This window comes from Rhinoraja longicauda, chromosome 5, assembly GCF_053455715.1.
Source record: "Rhinoraja longicauda isolate Sanriku21f chromosome 5, sRhiLon1.1, whole genome shotgun sequence".
Classification (NCBI taxonomy): Eukaryota; Metazoa; Chordata; class Chondrichthyes; order Rajiformes; family Arhynchobatidae; genus Rhinoraja; species Rhinoraja longicauda.
Window position 1 is genome coordinate 21,520,575 of NC_135957.1, and position 25,192 is coordinate 21,545,766.

The 25,192-nt window shown below is 44.8% G+C and overlaps 1 protein-coding gene and 1 long non-coding RNA gene across 12 annotated transcripts in view; one reads left to right on the plus strand and one right to left on the minus strand.

Annotated features, from left to right (window-relative positions):
* Window positions 1-25,192, plus strand: part of dst (dystonin) — a 471,716-nt gene that overhangs the window by 137,270 nt on the left and 309,254 nt on the right. For all 11 annotated transcript variants that reach the window (XM_078399038.1, XM_078399030.1, XM_078399031.1 and 8 more), the window contains 3 exons: window positions 1,384-1,473; window positions 7,553-7,630; window positions 9,926-10,018. In XM_078399038.1, coding sequence (XP_078255164.1) covers window positions 1,384-1,473; window positions 7,553-7,630; window positions 9,926-10,018 — 261 coding nt within the window. The remainder of the gene's footprint in view (window positions 1-1,383; window positions 1,474-7,552; window positions 7,631-9,925; window positions 10,019-25,192) is intronic.
* LOC144593448 (uncharacterized) lies at window positions 13,040-24,946 on the minus strand. The gene is made up of 3 exons (XR_013547251.1): window positions 24,897-24,946; window positions 14,571-14,657; window positions 13,040-13,064 (listed from the first exon to the last, which is right to left on the minus strand). It is a non-coding gene; the product is annotated as an uncharacterized LOC144593448 (long non-coding RNA).

Here is a 25,192-nt window from a genome sequence, read left to right on the forward strand (position 1 = left end):
TTCCAAGGGGTAGCATCACATTTCACAAGTTGGTTACAGCCACTTCTATGACAATGAATGTTTTTCACACAATGCTTTGTGCTAACTTTCAGCATTTGAGAATGCCAAAAGTGTGGTTGTGTTTTAGGATCCAGGACTGTTCATGTGGAATGTAGAAACTATTCTGTCTGGAGTCTGAAAAAGGGTCCCGACCCAAAAGATCACCTATCCTTTTTCTCCAGAGATGCTGCCTGACTCGTTGAGTTACTTCAGCACTTTGTGTCTATCTCGGTTCATGTGAAATTTCTGTATTAACATAAACTTGATGTATTTAGGGTTTTAGTCTCCAGTTTGACATTGACATGTTTATTCCTACCCAAACCATCCCCACCCCAGACACTTTCCCCTGCAACCGCAGGAGATGCAACACCTGTCCCTTTACCTCCCCCTCGACTCCATCCAAGGACCCAAACAGTCTTTCCAGGTGAGGCAGAGGTTCACCTGCACCTCCTCCAACCTCATCTATTGTATCCGCTGTTCCAGATGTCAACTTCTCTACATCGGCGAGACCAAACGCAGGCTCGGCGATTGTTTCGCTCAACACCTTCGCTCAGTCCGCCTTAACCAACCTGATCTCCCGGTGGCTGAGCACTTCAACTCCCTCTCCCACTCCCAGTCTGACCTTTCTGTCATGGGCCTCCTCCAGTATCATAGTGAGGCCCGCCGCAAATTGGAGGAACAGCATCTCATATTTCGCTTGGGCAGCTTCCAGCCCAGCGGTATGAACATTGACTTCTCTAACTTTAGATAGCTCCTCTTTCCCTCCCTTCCCCTCCCCCTTCCCAGTTCTCCCACTGTCTTCCTGTCTCCACCTATATCCTTTCTTTGTCCCGCCCCCCCTGACATCAGTCTGAAGAAGGGTCTCGACCCAAAATGTCACATATTCCTTCTCTCCAGAGATGCTGCCTGACCTGCTGAGTTACTCCAGCATTTTGTGATACCTTCTGTTTAATTAACCCAGTAATTTCCAGAAAATAGTGGGTTTATCGAATATATATCTCACTTGCCTTGGGCCAGATTGGTCCTGAAAATGACTCGATTTTGGCAAATCAGTCATTGAAGAAGTCTTAATGAATTTTGAACTTAAAACGAAATCTATCAACTTCAGTGAGGGTTACATTGAAAGTGGTGATGAATCAAGTTCTTGACCTGATAACCCTCTGCTGTGTATTGTCCCGCCATGCCATACGTTTACTGTAGAGGACAGAGGTTATTGTGCAACCAACAGAGGAATTAAAGCTTAATTCCACCCGGTATCACAATGACTACTAGTGGGATTTTCTTGTGAATAATTGGTATTTGTTGAACAGTGCTCATTGCATTTTATTTCTATCTTTTCTCTAGGTACGGAAACACATAAATGATCTCTACGAGGATCTACGAGATGGACATAACCTGATTTCGCTCCTGGAGGCCCTTTCTGGGGACACCCTGGTGAGTCCTTATCTGTACCGAGGCATTGATTGGGTTGACCCCTGGGGTCCAGCAGGGGCTTCCTTCCCTGTGTCTTTTGCGCTCTCCAGTGTTGAATTGTTTTTGCATATCTGAAGATGCGGGACACTCTATTTTTCAAGTTGCGACCTCTTTTCCTTAATGCCTTGAATTCGTGTTTGCTCTTTTTTATAATTTTATTCCTGAGAGAATGTTTTGCTGCGAGTCATCTCCTTGCATTTGGAAATTAAATCCTTCGAGATCATAAGTTCTGGGAGCCGAATTAGGCCATTGGGCCCATCAAATCTACTCCACCATTCAATCATGGCTGATCTATCTTTCCCTCTCAATTCCATTCCACTGCCTTCTCCCCATAACCACTGACACCTTTACTAATCAAGAATCTGTCAATCTCCACCTTAAAAATATCCATTGACTTGGCCTCCACAGCTGAAGGGACAGAACGGAGGTAGAAACAAGTTGTTACGAGTGTTTTGTATGTTTTGGTCACAGCCTAAGAAAAGGGGTTTTAGTTATTTTTCATGTCTGTGGTCAACAATGCCAAGGCTGGCAAATACTGTCCAACCCTAATTACCATTGTCAGGATGGTAGGCGTCCACCTTCTTCAATCCCTGGTGAGATTGCTTGCAGAGAAATGCTGGGCAGGGAAATCCAGGATTCTGATAAGCAAACAAAACCCCACGGGTGCTGCAGTTCTGAAATGAAAAAGAAACAGAATGCTGGGATGCTCGCTGGGTTAGGCAGCATCTGTGCCGAGAGAAAGAGAATTGATGTTTTGGGTCGATGACCCTTCATGTCAAAAGTTTAAAGTGTTTTAATCGTCGTATGTCCCACCAGAACAATGAAATTCTTACTCTTGCATCAGCACAACATAATATGTAAACATCGTGCACTGCAAGCAATGTAATAAAGGAAAAGAAGTTCAGCGTATACACGCACGCACACACTCACGCGCGCGCACACACACACACACACACACACACACACACACACACACACACACACACACACACACACACACACACACACACACACACACACACACACACACACACACACAATAATAGCACAAAAAGACAAAACCAATGCCCCCATGTGTATGTAGTTCAGAGCTTATTTGGAGGTTGTAGTGTTTAATAGCCTGATGGCTGTCGGGAAGAAGCTGTTCCTGCACCAGGACGTTACTGTTTCTGAAGGAACGTGGTTGAGCTGAAGCATTCACTGTTTCTCTCTCCCCAAATGCTGCCCGAAATGCTGAGTGCCCCCAGTACTACTTCAATTTTATTCAGAGGGTGATGAGGCAGCTTGCTTGGGATGATCAGTGGCTTGGAGAGGAACACGGAGGTGACAGCCATTCCCATTTACCTGCAGCCCCATTCTTTAACAATTACCAATACTGCTGGGTCTCTGATGTAACCAATATTCCCTCTTTCTTTTGTTTGCTCTTCTCTTGTTTTATGTTTGCCTTGTGTTTTCATCTCATAAAACATTTTTCCTCATTTCTCGTCTGTCCTGTGCCCTTTGTCCTTCTTTCCTGTACCTTCTCTATGGTTCGATAGCCAAGGGAGCGAGACATACTGAAGACGTTACGGTTGGTGAGTGCAGTGGAAGCATGCGCGTGTGACCAGCATGAGGATGATGATGGTGATAAGGGGGTAGGTTGCTTGACCAGCCCCCAATAACTGTACTAATGTTTCCTATACTGGTTGGTGAAAAGACCGTGTAACAAAGTTAGAACTAGAAGTTGCTTTAGTAATGCTAACTCTCTGGTAAAGGCCGTGCAGTAGGGACATCTGTTACTACAGGTGCCTCAAGCTAGTCAACCTGTTTAATACCAACCAGGGTAGAGTTTTTACATGGAGGCTCCCTACATAATTCAACACAACTTGTTAATTGGCAGTAAATATGCTCTTTTTAATTAAATAATTAAAAGTAAGGGAAAATAACATGACACATTATTATTTTCTGTGACAAATGTAGGTGACCATATTATTTCCTCCCAGTTTCCTGGGTCAAAATCTCCCTTTTCCATCCCTCAGGGTCTCTGAGGTGAACTCTTGGTGATAACTTGTTCGGAGGAGGTTTAGTGCTCCCACATTAGCTTCCAATGGAGCCATCAGACAAGTTCTTAAGGGTGGGGGGGGCTCCAGCTGGACCTATTATGTAAACAGGACCAAGTGAGTTGGCTCCTTTGGGTAGCTTTTGTAACAACGTTCCTTGCTTGCGCTGTTTGGGCACTGTATCAATAATAGCGAATGCATGCTAACTGGCTATTTTGCCTTGCCAACGTATGGCTGATTCCACCAGGGTTGTTCACCCTTCAACAGGATTTCACAATTAAGCTCAAGAGCCTATCACAAGCAGCTATAGCAGTAAAAATCGTCATCTGTCTTCAGCTTGCCATGGCATTCTGTTGCTTATTAGAGATAAATGAATTAAAAATGCAAGATGACTACCCTCAGGGTGGTGGAAGGTCAAATCCATATAACAAGCAGGCTTGTGTTTTGAGGGAAGCTGGAATGGAAGTGAGTGGAGACATCTTTCTGTGACAAGGTACTTTGACCTGAAATTCAGCCACTGCCCCCATGGCACTAGAGTTACAACATTATTGAGGCACTGAATCTTTAATGGCAAATTGGTTGTTGCGGCATTGGCTTCAGTGATTTTCCTCCTCCTGGCAATAATCTTTCTTCTCTTTCCCACACCCACACACTCCACCACAACCTCCCACCCGTCTACTCATTACTACCCCTCCAATCGCAGGCTGCAGTTTAAGGATTTCCGCTCTAGCATTAGATTTCAAATTTCAAAGGAAAGAGAAGAGAGTGTGACTTTATGTCTGATGTTTGACTCTGGATCAGTTGGGCATTGCAAAGACTGCAAGACAGTCTTTGTCCACTATTCTAAACCATCCTATCACCAACGAGACCGCGGTCCTGACATACCATCTACCTTACTGGAGACTCTCGGACTACCTTTAATCGGACATTACTGCACTTTACCTTGTACTAAAAGTTATTCCCTTTATCCTGAATCTGTACACTGTACATGATTGAAATCAAGTATAGTCTTTCCTATGACTGGGTAGCACGCAACAAAAAATCTTTTCACGATACCTCGGTACACGTGACAATAAACAAAACAAAACTAAACTAAACTGGTGGCCCCAGGCAGTGGACTGAAGCTGAATCAGATAGTTCATAATATTCATGTTATAGAGTCCTGGAGACTGACAGCACAGAATCGGGCCCTTTGACCCACTGAGTCCGACCCGACCATCAAGTATTCACCTGCACTAATCCCACATTATTTTCCTTTACATTCCCGTGAACCTCCCCCACATTCTATCACTCGCCTATACACCAGGGGCAGTATTCGGTGGTCCATTAACCTACCCACCCGCACTTCAATGGGATGTGGGAGGGAACCAGAGCACCTGGAGGAAACCCACAGAGTGAATGAGAGAACATGGAAACTCTACACTGACAGCACCCAAGGTCAGGATAGTACCAGGGTCGCTGGAGCTGTGAGGCAGCGGCTCTAGTAAATGTGTCACCGTGTCATCTCCAGTGGTTTTCTATCCGTCCTGAACTTTTCCAATGCATCTCCATCAACCCTCTCCATCCTGCCTCGGCTGGCTAGTTGCTGCAGCACCACTCCACACTTTTGCACCTTCACACTTGACAGTTGTCCACCTGACCATAACATTTAGCTCGTTCCCACTCCGTAGCCCCTGTCCCTGAGATGTATTCTGCACCGAGTTCCCAGTCTAGATGTTTTTTTAATGTAATGGTATCATTGTGTTCAAATGCTTAAATAGCTTTGCCCATGTTTCCCATCTTTAAACTCTTCTTGCCTGGCTCTCTGCTGATCTATCTTTGATCTTGTTCATCTTTCACTTTCTACTTTCACCCCTCTTCCTCTCTTTAGAGCCATTTTTGATGCCTTCAGGTGTTTGGCACCGAAGGTTTTGTTCCTTAATGATTTCTGGCTTTTGCTTTTTAATTCTCTCCTTAAATCCACCTTCCGACTTGCTATTTAGAAAGCCACTCCACTAACACAAGTAGCTCATCGCAACTTCTGGTCTGCTGCTGTCAATAATTTATTAACAACATTCTAATGAATGCTAAATGGCCAGAGTATTATTTAATTTTGAAGAAACATTCTCAGAAGCAGATAAAGACAAGGGTCTTAAGACTGACTCAAGCAAACCTCCAAAAACTCATCCAATTCCATCTGCTGAATTATAGTTGTTCTATAGCATCCCCGCCAAACTTTCAGAACTGAACTCTGCAGGAAATGATTGCAACTACATGTGTCTGACGAGAGTGCCGATGATTTTGTCATTAGTCACATCCGTAAGTTACCAGGATTCATTTTACACACCTAATTTGTCATTTCCAGTTTTCCTCAATTTGCTGCATTTTGCCGGGGAAGTTACTCTACATCTTCCACTGGGAGATGTTGCCGTAGATTTAGCGGTTCGGAAGGAACTGCAGATGCTGTTTTAAACCGAAGATAGACACAAAATGCTGGAGTAACTCAGCGGGAAGAAGGGTCTTGACCTGAAACGTCACCCATCCCTTCTCTCCAGAGATGCTGCCTGTCCCGCTGAGTTACTCCAGCATTTTGTGTCTGTCTTCGCAGTAGATTTAGCAGTAGCTTATTTGCCGTAGTCCATAGTGACTCTTGTTGAATAGATTCCGTACACTGGTAGTTAGTTGTGTGTGCATTTTAAATGGATAGTTCTCTAAGTAAATAGACGGTCTGCTGTGAGTATTGTAATGTTGTTGACTGGCGTAGTGGTGCCTACGGATACAATTGGTCATGCAAATTGACCACGGGGAGTTCGACATTGCTTGCCTCAACGTCAAGGTCTCTAATCTGCAAATGGTAACTATGGACAAAAGCTGACCATTAAAATACTTCACTTTTTTTTTAAAAAATCACTTGGCTGAGTTAATTTCACTTTTTTGGGGGGCACCGAGAGCATTTTATCTGCCACTGAGAGGAGCTACAAGTTACTTATTAGCATCGTCTGCCTTCCGCTCAGTTCTTATGCCAACTAACGGCAGCTGAGTGATGATCCCTCAGGGAAGGATCTGTTTTCAATAAGAGTACATGTACTCTGTGCTCCTTCCATCTGAAGGGATTTTCTACATTGTTTTGGCACCAGTATATCTTGGCACCCATTTGAGAACCAAACTGTTGGGGTGGGCAGCCAATGCTCTCCCATTTTGTACACTGTGCTGTGTTCTCTCATATTCAGAACCACTGTGGTACTTCCAAATTGTTGCCATCTTTGGTTTTAAAAAAAACTTGGTCAATGCTGTATCAGAAGGCAACCTATTCTAAATTATTTGGTGTTCTTCCCCAGCCAATAATGGGCCATTGTGGGCTCCAGCCTTCCTGAGTTCATCTGTTGCCGGCCCTGATTTTATTCTGGCCTGTTCTTGCCTCCAGTCCCCCCCCACCCCACCTTTACCTTTCAGTCTGAAGAACGGTTCAGACTCAAAACGTCACCGATTCTTTTTTTTTCCAGAGATGCTGTATGACCCGCTGAGTTACTCCAGCATTTTGTGCCTATCTTCGGTATAAATCTGCAGCTGCAGATCCTTCCTGCATATTTGGTGTGCTTATTGTTTTGCACATTTCTCCTCGAAGTAGAGCAGATGAAATTCTCTCCATTGTTAAATTTCTTACCAAAAGGTTTACCACATCATTGATTTTTCCGTTAGGTTTGGCTCAGCTTTCCTCCTGTCTTCAGACATTGGAGCAAAGGACAGGAAGAAGGGCCAACCCAAGAGCCTCGTGGTTTTGGGGTGTTTCATTTGACTAACAGCAAATTTGGAGCTGTCTTGGGTGTTGCTGATGAATGCTTCAAACTCTCAAGCTTCCTCACTTTGCACTTCTCCAAGAGTAAACACACGCTGTGCGGCCGCAACAATGCATGCAAAGCTTCAGAGAACTGCAGTCAATCCGATTAATGTGAGGGTTTTTCTCCATCCGCTTTTGAGACGTGTTATTAATAAGATGTCCTTGTGTTTCTTTTTAAACGCAGCCCCGTGAGAAAGGACGTATGCGTTTCCACAGACTACAGAATGTACAGATTGCACTGGACTACTTGAAGCGCCGACAGGTGTGTTTGGGTTCCATGAACCAGCTTGAGTAGCTGGGAGTGATTTGCTTGGAATGGTGACTGGGTAGAAATCTTCAAGGCAGTGGAACTGTTTAACGGAATGAATATCCATGGGCATGTCTCCACTGGGTTGATGGTGGTTGGAGATGAAAACTAGAAGGCGTAAATATAAGTTAGTCACCAATAAATCCACCTGATTGGGAGAATCTTCTTCATACAGAGAGTCCAGTTTGAGTACAGTACTTGTGCCTATTTAGGTGGATAGGTGAAATAGCCTGGATGCATTTAAAAGGGACCATCATAAACTCACGGAGAGTGAAAATAATAAGGGTTTATGCTGCTGGGGTTTGGTAAAGAGAAGTCTGACAGACCTATGGGTCACTAACACTGGTCTGAACCAGAAGAACCAATGGCTACGTTCTGCCCTGTTAATTCTGCATGATAATTTCCTCTTAAAAATTGAACTAATCAGCTATCATTACAATGGTGTTCAATGTTCCTGATTATGTTATTCTGGTTTTGTACACACGCATCTTTGAGAGTCAGAGGACAGGTTGACAAGGCTGCTAAAAGATATGGGATCATCTGTTTTATAAATAAGAATTCAATTCAAGAAGATGTTAAGTGAATGTTTTGTTAGGGTTCAGCTCAAATTTGATGTCTGGTTCTGGTAGAGAGTACTTCAGGACGAATGCCCAAGTCTTACAGATTACAGATCGGGTAGACGCACAAAGTCTCTTGCCCAGAGTAGGGGAAACGAGAACCAGAGGATGTAGGTCTAAGGTGTGGGAGGAAAGATTTAATAGGAACCTGAGTGTTAACTTTTCTCATGCAAAGGGTGGTGGGTATATAGAACGAGCTGCCGGAGGCGGTAGTTGAGGCAGATACTATTGCAAAGCTTAAGAAAAAATTAGACAGGTGCATGGGTAGGACAGGTTTAGAGGGTTATGAGCCAAACGCAGACAGGTGGCACTAGTGTAGATGGGACATGCTAGCCAGTATGGGCAAGTTGGGCCAAAGGGCCTGTTTCCATGCTGTAAGACTTGATGACTCCAAGTAACAACAGAAATTATGCAAGAGATTAGGGAAACAGGCATTGTTCTTCCAATAGAGACTAGCAGGAGGTTAAATCATGCTGTTCAAAATTAAACGGTCTTGATGGAGTTAATGAAGAGTAAATATGACCTCTGGCAGGAGTTTTTAAAACAAATGCTAGAAACTATGAATAATTGGGCAAAGAATCAAGATTCTCCCTGCGATCCCTTGGGTTTCTCCGAGTGCTCCGGTTTCCTCCCACACTCCAAAGATGTACAGGTTTGAAGGTTAATTGGCTTCTGTAAATTGTCTCCAGTGTGTCTGAAGAAGGGTCTCGACCCGAAACGTCACCCACTCCCTCTCTCCAAGATGCTGCCTGACCTGCTGAGTTACTCCAGCATTTTGTGATACCCCCAGTGTGTGTGAGAGAGTGCTAGTGTGCGGGGTGATCGTTGGTTGGCGGGGACTCGGTAGGCTGATGGTCCTGTTTCCAACTTGCATCTCTAAAGTCTGAAACTCTAAAACATGGACAGGCGACTGTTCGGGTCGGGGCCCTTCTTCAGACTGATTCTAGTGGGGGAGAGAAAGGTAAAAGAGAAGTGGGGCCTTTTATGTCTTTTTCAGCAATAGACGGCTGGTTTTCCTCCCAGCACCAAGGTGGCACAGTGTGTGCACTAGGCCACCAGTTGCACTGTGAGGAACAGGCTCGCGGGCTGGGCTGCAGCACTTGTCAACCTGAAACAGCCAAAGTAGATGACACCAGTGAGATGGTGGGGAGAAAATTGGAAGAGGGAAGGGAGGCGTTTGGTTCAGTGAAACCTTATCAACATTTCTTCTGAACATGAAGATAGACACAAAAAGCTGGAGAAACCCAGTGGAACAGACAGCATCTCTGGAGAGAAGGAATGGGTGATGTTTTGGGTCGAGACCCGTCTTCAGACTGGTTCTGCTTGTGCCTTGAATGTACAATTCTGCTTGCTGTTTGGGGCTTGATTAATTGCCAGTTTTACTGTATCCATTGGCTGATCTGATTTCCGATTAAGGGCAGGATGGAAGGCTGGAAATTCTCTCCATTAAACCATTGCCAGCCTCAGGCACAGCGCAGAACCACAAAGGTCCACTTAAGTCTGTGGGAATTGTAAAATTACTTTTGAGCTTCATTATAGAAACATTATCAAAATATGCTCCTCTTCCTTGTCTCGGAATAGACTTTGCAGTTGGACAATTGAATTAACTTTCACTTTGTGTCTGGCGAAACAGGTCAAATTGGTGAACATTAGAAATGACGACATAACTGATGGGAACCCCAAACTAACCTTGGGACTGATCTGGACCATTATTTTGCACTTTCAGGTAAGTTTTAACTTTTTTTTCTCCTGACGTATGCCTGCGCTGGCTTGATTTGATTCCCAAAGATCAAGTTTCTGAGTTGAATTTGTATATTTGTGGTAGATTTGTGGTGCTGCTTAGTATTTGAAGGATGTTGGTTTTGTGAAGTGAAGTGAAGTTGATCTGGGCTCCTGGGCGGAATAAAGTGGAGCCAAGTTCAGTTAAAGTTGTGGATGGCACCATGGTGGTCGAGGCCTGGGTTCAATCCTGACTTTGGATACTGTTTGTGCGGAGTTTGCACATTTTCCCTGTGACCATGTGGGTTTTCTCTGGGTGCTCCTGAGCTGTGTAGGTTGGTGTATCAATTGATTACAGTAAATTGTCTTTGGTGCATAGCTCAGCGGTAGAATCTGGGGAGAGTGAATGGAAATAGGGGGAGAAGTAAAACAAAATGGGATTAATGCAGGATGTTTAAATGGGTAGTTGTTGGACAGCATGGAATCGATGGGCAGAAGGACCTGTTTCTTTGCTGTATCTCTATGATTGTAAGGTAGCATGAATTAAGGGACTGGAAGATATAAGTATAAAATCAATATCCTTTTTAGTTTAATTTAGAGATACAGCATTGAAACAGGCCCTTCGGCCCACAGAGTCCACGCCGACCACAATTACCTGTACAATAGTTCTATTCTACACACTAGGTACAATTTACAGAAGCCAATTAACCTACAAACCTGCACGTCTTTGGAGTGTGGGGGGAAGCCGGAGCACCCGGAGAAACCTCACATGGTTATAGGGAGAATGTTCAAACTCCATACAGACAGCCCCCCTAGTCAGGATGGAACCCGGTGTTGTACTTCGTGGTCCGGTATCTGTTGTACCTTTGTTGAGACTCTGGACGGACCACAAGTACACAAGTGTTTAAAAGGTTATAATGCTGGAGCTTAAATCCAGGCTGTTTATTCCACAGCCACCTGGAACCAGAGTGGCCACCTAATCACCTCATTCTCTTATATAGACATTACTACACAGGCAAACAAAGTAGTCCTTGTGATACAACAAAGTAGTCCCTGCAATGTCACAACACCCGGGCCTGGCGCTGTAAGGCAGCAACTCTACCGCTGTGCCACTGTGTCGCCCTTTGCTTTCTATGGCATGCACGGAGCGGTGGTGCTTGCTACTGGGCAACTGGTTGAGAGCAGAAGTAATGCAGTGATTAATATAGAAACATATAAAATAGGTGCAGGAGGAGGCCATTCGGCCCTTCGAGCCAGCACCGCCATTCATTATGATCATGGCTGATCGTCCCCAATCAATAACCCGTGCCTGCCTTCTCCCCATATCCCCTGATTCCACTAGCCCCTAGAGCTCTATCTAACTCTATCTAACTTAAGAGAAAAATGAGGTGTGATCGTTGCTATGGATAATGCCTGAGCAAGTTCAGATACCTTGGGATATATTGCAACAGGAAATGCTGAGCTGGTGCATTTTGGTGCTCAGTGGTGTGAGTGCCATTGGGATGGTTTTTCATTCTGTGATGCTGTTGCTTCTTCTCGAAACCCAGTGAAGTGGCTGGAGGTCAGAGAGAGGCCTGGCTGGTGTGAGACCACTGTGGAGCCAGTAGCCTGGTTTCATTTTGTTCAAAAGGGAGGTTATGAGGGAACAAAAATGATGCTTGTTTAATCAGCAGTGAGGTGTGTTGGATTTGTGTGAGGTTATGAAGGATGTGTGACAGGTAGGACTGAGTAGTTCATGAACATGTATCTCACTGGCATTGTTGTGCCATCAGTCATTCAGACATTTGGATGAGATGTTAAATGGGGCCTGTTCTCATGCTTGGGTTGATGCGAATTATCCCACAAAGCTTCTTTGAAGGATGACAGCAGAGTTCTCCAGACCAATTTTTGGTCCTCAAATAACCTCATAATAAACAGATTATCAGATTGTGCACTCAAGAAGGTAGTAAGATAAACAATGTAGCTGCAACATTTCCCACATTGTACCAACCCATCAAAAGTACAGCATTGGTTAAGACACTTTAGTTTGCCTCAGTAAAGACGCGTGGAAATCCAGAATTGTGTTCCATAGCTTTTAATGGTTCAATGGTACTTTATAGTCACCTGTACCAAGGTACAGTGAAATACTTTGTTTACAGTTCAGTACAAAAATCGCGATACATAAGCACTTAGATATATCTTAGATAAGCATCTGAGATCCAGTACAAATGTATAGTAGCAGTACACTTAGGCAGTATGTGGAATCGCCAAATTTAGCATTATCTTCAAGTGCCAGTTGTTGTAAGTGTTGGGTTCTTGGCCTGACCATGAAGGCCCGTTGTCCTGGCGGCGTTGCAGGATTGGGCTGGCTAAGCATTGCCATTGGTGTCTTCTCCACCGTTGTAGAGGTCCACACGATCGGCTTCTTGGAGCAATACCCAGTCCAGCCGAGCCCATGGCTGTTGCAGGGCCTCCAGCGGCCCACTCCACATCGAGGCACTGTGGCCCTCCCTCCCTCCGGCTGCTTCCTCTCTTCCTCCTGGGCGGGGCAGGGCGGGCCTCCTGGGCCGAGTGAACCGGGCCTCCTGGGCGGGGAGAGCCGGGCCTTCTGGGTGGGTCCTCGGTCCGAGGTGGGTGAGCTGGGCCTGTTGGTGGGTGTGGCCACGGCTTGCCGGGATTTTCCCACCACGCAGCTATTGTGTTGAATCGTTGATTGAAACAAAGGTGTAACTGAATTTGTGATTACTATTTTCAAACCTATGGGTCCTTTCACACAAGGAAGCCAATGTTGCCAATCTTGTTTACCTATTGTGGCCAATATTCTTACACTTTCCTCAAAAGCCTCTTCATGGAGTGTTTGCAGGCAGAAACCTGTTCTGGCATCTGGTCTTGTTGATTTGTGGAATGATGGAATCACTTAAATGGACGTACGGAAAACAGGATTTTCAAACTCCTTTATGTAGCAAGTTGTTATTTGGAATGCATTGCTTTAAAAGTGCAATGCAAACAGGACTGAACAGGAACTCAGAGGAGAATTATACAGGCAGACCCCGGGTTAGGTAAGAGTTTCATTCCTGAAAAACAATTTTGCCATAAGTTCCACAAATAATTTCCCCAAAACCAAGATAAAAACACATTGTCCGAAAACACTCGGTTTCCCTACCTGATGGACTACATTGTTTTCTCCAAGAACCGCATCTTGTTGTCGTCTGTTTTTTATAGCTTCCGTATTGTATCGCTCTGCTTACACATCCTAGAATTCTTTCATCTCACCAAATATCTTCTATGTTCACCCTAACAATGCCCATAATGTAACACGTACTGTCTTCAGTTGTCTCTGAGTACATTGTACGACTAGTTTGCTTTGCTATAACTTTCCTAATTTGAAACATTTTTAAATTCTGAAATTGCTAAAGAATTTATGGAATATCGGATTTCTGTAAGTCTCCCATAACTCAGGGAGCCCCTGTATATTCAGAAATGAAAGGCTTGCGGGACCATGGGGAAGTGGTGGAGAGGTGCCGTCAGGATGACACTGTGGCACAACAGGACAGCACAGTGGGGCAGCTGGGAGAGCTGCTGCCGCCTCACAGCCCAGAGTTCAGTCCTGACATCGGGTGCTGTCTGTGTGGAGTTTACGCATTCTCCCTCTGACCGCGTGGGTTTCCTCCGGGTACTCTGGTTTCCTCCCACATCCCAAAGACGTCTTGGTTTGGAGGTTATATGTCCTCTAATGTGCAAAAGGAGTGGATGAGAAAGAGGTGTAGGAAAATAACTGCAGATGCTGGTACAAATCGAAGGTATCACAAAATGCTGGAGTAACTCAGCATGTCAGGCAGCATCTAGGAGAGAGGGAATGGGTGACGTTTCAGGTCGAGACCCTTCTTCAGACTCAGTCTGAAGAAGGGTCTTGACCCGAAACATCACCCATTCCCTCTCTCCTGGATGAGAAAGTGGGATAACATAGAACTAGTGTAATCAGTGTTAATCAGTGGCTGGCTTGGACTCAGTGGGCCAAAGGGCCGGTTTCCATGCTGGAATTCTAACCCAAATGAAGATAGAGCACATTTTGCCCATGCAACTCTTTCAGGCGATGTACAGTGTGGTGAGATGCTATGATCCTCAAGTTACATGTCCATTATCATCTGGAAATATTGCAAATACAGTACGCATCTCTTGGCCTCTGTCTCTCTCTTCTCTGTGTTGAGATGGTTAAAGAACCACATCGATTTGAAGTCAATGCAGTATTCCCTGCAGTATTTCAAAAGTTCCAGCATCAGCACTAAGCAGACATTGTGTCAGTCCGGTGCAGTAAAGTGCAGAATTTATTGGGGTTACAGTCCTTCCTGTGGTTTAATGCTTGGAGGCCTCCTTCTTGTGACATATTTAGCTTCATCCTGAAGGAAGTAGCAAGTGGCTGAAACACCCAATGATATAGATTATTGTACAGAGAATCTGTATTTCTAAAGCGGCCCAGGAAGTGGGGTGAGCCTGGACTCTTCAAAGCTCATTGAAGCAGCAGAAACAGTTTAGGGGAAGGAGCTGGTTGACACAAATCTATTTCAGAAGTCGTCACTTACGTTGCCACCTTCAGGCCTTGGTTTGTTTGTAGGTGAGATTTTTCTTGGCAGGTACAACTTGCTTGCATCTTCAAACTCAGTAACGACCTGATGGAGAAGAAATGTCATGTACTTTTTTTATTCATTCAAGAGACGTCGGCTTTGCAGGCTGAGCCACCATTTAATTGCCTGACATTAAAATAATGGCGAGCTACCTTCTTGAACCGCTGCAATATTTACAAGCAGAAACATCCTTCCCCCACCCCACCCCCAAAACAAAATAGGACGCTTTATTTGGATCTAGTGACCATACAATAATTAATGTGTTGTCTGTGACTCCATCACTAAAATTAGATGGGGCAAACTGGAAACAGGGATTATTCAAAGCAGCCTTTTGATCCTGCCCCAACATTTAATGTAATAATTTATTTGTTCACCAGCTCATCTGATTCCTTTTGCTCAAAGTTCCTCTGCATTCAGAAGTCTATTGATCTCGGCTGCAATTACACTCCTGGATATCCTGTGTGCTATATAAATAGATTATATCCTTTTGTGGTTCCACCCCCATGGTGGATAAGTTCAATAAAGTCATTCTGAACAGGAAAGAGGGTGGCTGAGGGCAATTCTTTCAGATTATGAAGAGTTTGATGCACATAAAATCTAAAAAAGGCACCAGACGTGTGTGTGTGAGTGTATATATATATATATATATATATATATATATATATATATATATATATATATATAATCATTGATAAATGTAAAAGTGAATTGAGAACAAGTTCCTTTATCCAAAGTGTAGTGAGAATGTACAATTCACGGCTCCAATTCATGGACTGAAGTCTAAGCTTAACATAAAACATACTGTCTGACAGGCTTGATGGAGAAGGCTTGAAGGAAATTCAGAGTTAATGGTCTAAGAGCAAAACAATTCAGATGTTTAGCACAAAACTGTTAGCTTTTGTTTGCTTCCATGTGTAGAACCTCGCACTAAAAATAAACTCTGATGTACGTTGCAAAAGTTGCTAGGCCACAAGGGGCATTTTGGAACAAAAATCCATCAGTTAGTTAAAAATAATCTATCAATCGCAGACATAAAAGTTAACAAGCGACCGAGCATCTGTTATTTGCATTTGAAAATTCTGCTATCCTTCCAGATTATAGAGAATACAACTGTAGTTTTTATGAACTCTTGTCATTTCAGCTTTGGATCCCAGTATTCATTCTGATAAACCAGTTCTGCACCACCCTCTATGCAACATATAGTATCCTTCGCAGGGGGGGGGGTGCCCAGAAATGCACATTGAACTTAAGTGCGGTTTAACCAGGAATTTATAATACTGTGGCATTAATTCTTCTACTTGTATTCCAGCAAACCAGATGTAAAGGCCAATGATCCCTGAGCCATTTTGTTGATTCATTTGTACCTATCTGTGACATTTTAATGGCTATCCCCATGGCCCTTCTAGTAGTTTGGACCAACACCATTTTGGAGAATATTCTGCTTTTTGGATCAGCAGTGGATGATCTTATCATCATATCATATCATATACATACAGCCGGAAACAGGCCTTTTCGGCCCTCCAAGTCCGTGCCACCCAGTGATCCCCATACATTAACACTATCCTACACCCACTTGGGACAATTTTTTTTTTTTTTTACATTTACCCAGCCAATTAACCTACATACCTGTACGTCTTTGGAGTGTGGGAGGAAACCGAAGATCTCGGAGTAAACCCACGCAGGTCACGGGGAGAACGTACAAACTCCTTACAGTATTGGCACAATTTGTCCAAATATCTGCAATTGAAGGATTTATCTTCAGGGTCACCTATTTTTATATCTTTGGTAACCTCAGATAGGTGGCAGTGCATCCCATGGTAAAACCTTTAGCCCCAGGATAGATCTATGTGAGACACCACCAGTCACATGTCGATAATCTGAGTGGCCTCCTCTCAGTGCTGTGTGTGTGTGTGAGAGAGAGCGAGACTGAGTGGTGTGTGTGTGAGAGAGAGACACTGAGTGGTGTGTGTGTGAGAGAGAGAGACACTGAGTGGTGTGTGTGTGAGAGAGAGACACTGAGGGGTGCTGTGTGTGAGAGAGAGACACTGAGGGGTGCTGTCTGTGTGCATGTAGGAGACACTGAGAGGTGCTGTGTGTGTGAGAGAGAGAGAGAGAGAGAGAGACACTGACGGGTGTAGTGTGTGCATGTAGGAGACACTGAGAGGTGCTGTGTGTGTGAGAGAGAGAGAGAGAGAGACACTGAGGGGTGTATTGTGTGCGTGTAGGAGACACTGAGGGATGCAGTGTGTGAGTGATACACAGGGATGCAGTGTGCACCTGACCCACAAGCTGTTGGACTCCTCTTCATTGTTGTTCAGTGTAAGGTTTTGTATGATTGCTGTATCAAAATGTTTTACAACTTCCCAGTGTTTTCAAGGTTCTCTTTAAAGGCAAGATGCCTTTGTAGCCTTCATAACAAGAGGAGTTGAGTATAGGAGCAAAGAGGTCCTTCTGCAGTTGTACAGGGCCCTAGTGAGACCGCACCTGGAGTGCTGTGTGCAGTTTTGGTCTCCAAACTTAAGGAAGGACATTCTTGCTATTGAAGGAGTGCAGCGTAGGTTCATGAGGTTAATTTCCGGAAAGGCGGGACTGTCGTACGTTGAAAGACTGGAGCGACTGGACTTGTATACTCTGGAATTTTTTAGATTTTAGAGATACAGCGCAGAAACGGGCCCTTCGGCCCACCGGGTCCGCGCCGCCCAGCGATCCCCGCACACTAACACTATCCTACACCCACTAGGGACAATTTTTACATTTGCCCAGCCAATTAACCTACATACCTGTACCTCTTTGGAGTGTGGGAGGAAACCGAAGATCTCGGGGAAAACCCACGCAGGTCACGGGGAGAACGTACAAACTCCGTACAGACGGCGCCCGTAGTCGGGATCGAACCTGAGTCTCCGGCGCTGCATTTGCTGTAAGGCAGCAACTCTACCGCTGCGCCACCGTGCACCGTGCACCGTAGAAGGATGAGAGGGGATCTTATTGAAACATATAAGATTATTAAAGGATTGGACACACTAGAGGCAGGAATGTTCCCGATGTTGGGGGAGTCCCGAACCAGGGGCCACAGTTTAAGAATAAGGGGTAGGCCATTTAGAACGGAGATGAGGAAGAACTTTTTCACTCAGAGAGTTGTGAAGCTGTGGAATTCTCTGCCTCGGAAGGCAGTGGAGGCTAATTCTCGGTGCTTTCAAGAGAGAGTTAGATAGAGCTCTTAATGATAGCGGAGTCAGGGGATATGTGGAGAAGGCAGGTACGGGGTACTGATTGTGCATGATCAGCCATGATCACGGTGAATGGCGGTGCTGGCTCGAAGGGCCGAATGGCCTACTCCTGCACCTATTGTCTATTGTGTTTTTGCAAACTTTTTCTCTCTTGTTAAATCTTCAGCCAGTTTCTTGTCACGAACCATCGCTCAATTCTGTTTTAATGTGTGCTCATTATAAATTGGCAGCCACTTGGAGTGAGAGTGTGAAGCTACTTTCCTGTGTCACAGAGTGAATGGTGACAGGCTGGCTGTCTATCCTTTTCTTGTCTTCCCGTGGTCTGTTCAGACCTGCCTGTGTTCATTTGGAGTTCTGCTCGGAAGTAATGTGGGTCAAGCTTGTTCGCACAGGGGATATTGGATTGTATTTCCAGGCCTTTATTTAGGTCATTAATATCACTTCACGAGGATGTGTGGAAATCTAATTGCACCTGAAATGGATGAATATATAACTTTTGAGCATTGAGGTTTGCTGTTCCCTCTAACTCCGTCATGCGCATCATAAAACTCCTTCCACATTATTCGCCCAACCCCATGGCCAGATCCTTCCCTGTGTCAATCTGGGACTCTGTGCATGTACGTGACTTCCCCTGAAAGACATCTGCATCGTTTGCCTCTACAACGCTATGTGGTTGCGATTTCATAAGGTCATAGGTTGTAGAAGCAGAATGAGGCCATTCCGCCCCTCGGATTCAATCATGGCTGATCTATCTTTCAACCCCATTCTCTTGCCTTCTTCCCATAATCTTTTAAAATACACATGGACAGCCTCCAGAGCCCTCTGTGGCAATGAATTCCACAGATTCACCTCCCTCTGACTAAAGACATTCCTTCTCATCTACTTTCTTAAAGGTATGTCCTTTTATTCTGAGGCTATGCCCTTTGGTCCGAGACTCTCCCAACATCCTCTCCACATCCACTCTGTCCAGGCCTTTCACTATTCGGTAATTTTCAATGCTTTTTCCCTCATCCTTCTAAACAACAGTGAGCACAGGCCCAGTGCTGTCAAACGCTCGGCATACGTAAAGCCACAATCATCCCTGGGATCATTTTCGTAAATGTTCAAAATTTCTACCGTAACCTGAGTGAAAATATTCAACCAAACACTTTGCCGGATGTACCGCGACTACCTTATTTGTGGCTTTGTGGTTTTGGACTCGCCCACAATGTTAGGGCGTAATCATGTCCTCATCCAGAAATGAGTGAATGGTTCGGCGGTTAAGACGAGATGATATAAAGTGTTAATTGTGGCTGTTTGTCATGATCATCAGTCCAAAATAAAACTCTTGCAGCATATCATGCGATCACTCATTTTGGGGCATAACAGGATAGCAACAGCTGGCTTACTCCTCGGCAAAAAAATATTCTTTTCACCACTGACTTTCACTTCCTCCCACTCACCTCTGAGACAGAAGGTCCAAGTCCCACACTCGACAGCTGACTGTAGATCCAAGCGGAGAGTCGAAGGAATGGAGCAATCTCAAAGATCCCATCAATGAAGAGGAGCTTGCTTGACGGCTCTAGGCATGTACTCGCTGAGGTTTAGAAGGATGACAGGCCATCTCATGAAGTCTACCAAATAATGAAAGGCCTGGATAGAGTGGATGTGGAAATGATGTGTTCAGTCACGGGAGAGCCTGGAACCAGAATAAAAAGATGTACCTTCATAATGGAGATGAGGAGGAATTTCTTTAGCCAGAGGGTGGTGAATCTGTGTAATTCATTGCCACAGACAGCTGTAGAGGCCGAGACATTGGGTATTTATAAATCGGAAATTGATAGATTCCTGATCACTAAGGGCGTCAAAGGATATGGGAAGGCAGGAGAAAGGAGTTGAGCGGGAAAAATAGATCAGCCATGATTGAATGGCTGAGTAGACTCGATGGGCTGAATGGACTAATTCTGCTACTATGTCTTATGGATTTATGCCAGGCAGGTTTGGCCCCCTCAGGTGAACGTTGAGATCCTCTACCACTCACTTGAAGAGCAGAGTTCTCCCTGCTATTCTGGCCAATATTCACCCGTTTTGTTAATGGACAAAAGAAAAAGTGAACAGCAGCTGCCTGCCATGGGAGATTGCTGTGTGCACATCAGTTGCTGCTTTAATTGCATATCAAAACCTAAATGTGACCACAAAAATCCAAACAAAATATGCTGGAAACATTCAGCAAATAAGGCAGCACATGCGGCAAAAGAAACAGAATTCAAGTTTAAGGTCAAAAAACTTTTGTCAGGCACGTGCAGTGCAGGAGCTCTGGAAGGCATTTGGATTACTTCAGATATTTTATAAATGCAAGTCTTTATCTGTCCTGTTTACCTTCAGCCTCCATGCACCAATGACATCTCCTAATCAATTCTAACACAGGGTTCTGCTTCACCGTATAAGTCACTAAGTATTGTCTGAAGAAGGGTCTCGACTCGAAACGTCACCCATTCCTTTTCTCCAGAGACGGTGCCGGACCCGCTGAGTTATTCCAGCCTTTTCTGTCTCTCTTCGGTTTAAACCAGCATCTGCAGTTCCTTCCTACACACTAAGCATAGTCAATTTGTAGCCTTCAGTCATGCTCAAGTGAGACTCAAGGTAGCAGTAGGCTCATTGATCCCCGCACACTAACACTATCATACATACACTAGGGACAATTTACAATTATACCAAGGCCAATTAGCGTACAAACCTGTACGTCTTTGGAGTGTGGGAGGAAACTGGATCACCTGGAGAAACCCCTCATAGGTCACAGGGAGAACGAACAAACTCCGTACAAACAGCACCCAAAGTCAGGATCGAACTCGGATCTCTAGCACTGTAAGGCAGCAACTCTACCGCTGCCCCACCTTGGCCTAGAACCTATCTTTCAAGTGTTATCCATTAACATCTCTAGAACTGGTTTATTTGCTGATAACACACTGATTTTTGTGGGACTTTACTGAATTTTGTAGTAATGACTGCACTTCCAAAGTGTTTCATTAGCAGTCACTTGCTTTAGGCTGATGCATCTTGAGGTTTTGTGAGATGTTGTGGAAATGCAAGTCATTGTTCTGTTAATTTTATACATTGGGCCAGAATAGAATCAAGCTAATTATTACAGTGGATCGCAGTGCATGAAACTGCATGGTAGTTAATATCTGAAAAACTTGCAGAAATGCACTTAAAAAATAAGACATGTGGAACATGTGGACTGTACCGACTGCAATAATGTTATGAGTTTGTTATGCACATGACAGCCACCTGCTCCATGATATTTAAATAGTACGTGTCATAAAACCTGGTCAGTGAACTGAAGTATGTTGACAGGTCACATGTTCAAAGAGCAGGTCAGGATAAGGAATGAGTTGCTGTTTCAGGTTGAATAGCCTTCAACTGCTGAAAGGTTGGCGTTCTACCTTGCTCTGACCCTCCTCCATCAGCTCATTGTCTTTCAATCGGGATGAGGTGTCGGCACGGACTCAGTGGGCCGAATGGCCTGTTTCTACGCTGTATCTCTAATCTAAAACTTAAAAACTAATGCCAGAAGGTTGAGTGGGAATTTTGGTAGGAGATTCCCAAGAGGCAGGGGTTAGAACTGTTGCCAGGTTTGTAAAGGCAGTTTCGAGACATGGGAGATGTATCTTGAAATGTTTGTGGAATTAATTTAGTAAAAGGCCAGGCTGTCTTTTAAAATGTCATTGAAGACTGAGGCCTCGGGTTAATTTTAATCATAACACTACGGGGTTTTTACTCCCAGCTGATTTTCCTTCACATTGATCTGCTGGACATTTGACATTTTGGCCTTGGAACACTAGGGGACTGAACTGTGTAGGAAGGTACTGCAGATGCTGGTAAGGAGGGAGAAGTTCTTGCCATGAATATTGTTTCCAACGTAAACCATCAGATTGGGACGGATCAGTTAGTTTACGCTGTTGACCGTTAGGTTTGACCCCAACAACTTGAGGTAAAGTTGCAAGACATTGCTGCAAGCCAATCTGACAGACCAGTCAGGAGGGAATTAAACAAAATAAGACAATGTCTGTTCCAGTCATTTCCTTTGAAGGCTTTTTATTTCCTGGGAGAACAAACATTTGGAAGCAGCAAAAAAAATGTCCTTTCTTTTTCCCACCCCCAAATGTTTGTGTTCCTAAGAAATGAATGGACTGGAGCTGAAGGTCATGTGATTGAGGCTTCAGGAAGAGGCCCAGCCAGATTTGGGAAACTGAGCTGTATTGTTTATTTATGGAGTGATTTAGTTGGCAAGGGGCGGGATAGCTGTGAAGGTTTGCACTGTGCAGTGCACAGCAGCACATCGGAGCTAGGTTTCACCCTCAGCCCAACCCCGGACGTTCTTTATTGCCCGATTTATCTACTGTCACAATGTTTAAGAAACATTTGGACAGGTACATGGGTAGGATAGGTTTAGAGGGATATGGGCCAAACACAGGCAGGTGGGACTAGTGTAGATGGGGCATGGTGGTCGGCGTGGGCAAGTTGGGCCAAAGGACCTGTTTCCACGCTGTATTTACCACATTGGCGACTCTATTTGCCACATTGCTACGTTTGCCACATTAAAGCAGAGATAGATAGATTCTTGATGAGTACGGGTGTTTGAGGTTATGGGGAGAAGGCAGGAGAATGGGGTTGGGAGGGAGAGATAAATCTGCCATGATTGAATGGCGGTGTAGACTTGATGGGCTGAATGGCCTAATTCTCCTCCTATCACTTATGATCTGATTGCTACAAACTACAGTGAATTATAAAGTGGAACAATGTGTATGAAAGAACTGCAGATGCTGGTTTAAACCAAAGATAGACACAAAAAGCTGGAGTAACTCAGCGGGACAGGCAGCATCTCTGGAGAGAAGGAATGGGTGACGTTTCGGGTCTCGACCCGAAACGTCACCCATTCCTTCTCTCCAGAGATGCTGCCTGTCCCGCTGAGTTACTCCAGCTTTTTGTGTCTAAATAAGGTGGAACATTTCCATTCTGTCATCACCTTTCACCAGCGCAGTTCGGTTAGCAGGAGTTATGGGAAGAGGTAGGAAGGAAAAAGAGTGAAGAGCTTGTTTTTATTTGGAGGCTTTCCTGGGGGGTTTGGGGAGGTTGGTCCAGGGTGAGGTGACGGCATTTTGCGGAGTGGCCTGGCGGTTCATGTTGGATTGTGGGGCGGATGAGCTCAGCGTGCCATGCTGCTGTTGGTGCTGTCTCAACAATATCAGGGGTTATGGGGAGAAGGCAGGAGAATGGGGTTGAGATGGAGAGAGAGATCAGCCATGATTAAATGGCGGAGTAGACTTGATGGGCCGAATGGCCTTATTCTGCTCCTAGTACTTATGGACATATGAACTGTGGGGTGAGTCAAGGGTTAGTAAATGTCACATGCACTGGCAACGAGCATCTTACTCACTGCAACTTGTACAGGCACTTTAACACAACAACACAACAAATAAAAATGCAAGAAATAATAATACAATAAATTATCGATTGCACTTGGTAACCAGACCATATGCGAGCTGAAGTACTCAGAGAAAGCCTTTTACAGATTCCATAATCGTTCAGTGTTGAGGTAGGTATGTGGTTCGGGATGTGCAGGGTTGTTCAGCAACCTGGTCGTTGATGGGGTGAAACTGTTTTTCAACCTGGAGGTAATGGTTGTTAGGCTCCTTCATGGGGCAGCATGGTGGCGCAGCGGTAGAGTTGCTGCCTTACAGTGCTAGCGACTGGGGTTCGATCCTGACTACGGGCACTGCCTGAACGGGGATTGCACGTTCTCCCGGTGACCTCGTGGGTTTTCTCCGGGTGCTCCGGTTTCCTCCCACACTCCATAGAAGTACAGGTTGCAGGATAATTGGCTCCTGTAAATTGCCCCTAGTGTGTAGGCAGATGGGCGGCGTGCACCGAAGGGCCTGTTTCAACGCTGTCTTTCCTAAACTCTAAGCTCTCCTAGACCTTCTTCCCGACGGCAGCAGTGATGTGAGAGGGTGGCCTGGGTGGTGACATTGGCTGCTTATCGAGGACAATAGCGAGGGGCAATGCCACACGGTGCCAGTTCTGGACGCGGCGTTGCCAGCCGAGGAATGTCTGTTCCGTGCGTTCCCAGGGTTGACTGTCCCTGGGGCCGGCAATGAACCATCCTTGTGTTTTTCTGTGGAATCTCCAGGTCCCTCCCTGACCGCACCATTATCAGACTGGGAAAGGAAGTTGATGTTCGTGCCGGCACGACAGCAAGAAGTAATTTAGTGTTTGGTAATTTGGTATTTAGAGCCGATAGTGTCCTTGTCAGCTTCCCCTGCCCTTGATTCACAGCAGTCTGTTACTCAGATGGAGAGTGATGTAAAGCTGATCTCTCGTGTGGTGACAGCATCAAATGCCAATACAGCTGGGAAGCTACTGATAACGTTATGCTCAATAAACAAGCAACTGGAGATGCTGGTTTGTTTTACAAAAAAATACACAAAGCGTTTGAGTCTGAAGAAGGGTCTCAACCCGAAACGTCACCCATTCTTTCTATCCAAAGATTCTGCCTGGCCCGCTGAGTTATTCCAGCATTTTGTGTCTATGCTGGAGTAACTCCATGGGTCAGACAGCATCTCTGGAGAACATGGATAGGTGACGTTTCAGGTCGGGACCTTTCTTCAGGTGTAATGCTAATGGGGCTTCTGAAATGTAAACTTACATTGTAAAATCGGTTTTAAGGTGGATTTCTCAAAAGTAAAAATAAAATTCTATTCAAGCAGCTTTTTTTGCACAGCAATGGAGCATGTTGAAATTTGAAAAGTAACATAAACCACTCCCACCATCAGTGTCACTCCCTGCTTCATCTTTACTCTGATGGGATTCAGTTGGCACAGTTTTACCTTTCCAAAAATACACTTTATATTCATAGAATATACAAAAATGCAATCGGGACATGTCATTATCTTACGAGCGATCCAGTGCATTCAGTTGCAATGTCAAAGTCACATAGTCAGCACACTATCCTTGGCCTGACAGCATGAACAGCTTATTGATTTCAAAGGTTGCTGCAAATTCCCTGAGTTTTACTCACTGTGGCAGCCCTTAAGTGAAGCTAGCTGCTGCTTGTCTGGGAGTTTTGCATTTATTATCTCACGCCTTGGTGTTTCTGCGATGTTTCAGCGACTTTACTGTGTGCTACTTTTGTGTGCTTGCTGAATGGGCTCGGTTTAGAGTCAAATTTGTTGCTGTAACCATGGCTGGTGATGGACTGTTCAGACACCAGCCTTTTCTGGGATAAATGCCATGATTGGCTGCAGGAACATTTCACATATGCAAAATGGCTGCGTAGTGTGTGTATGTGTGTGAGAGAGAGAGAGGGAGAGAGAG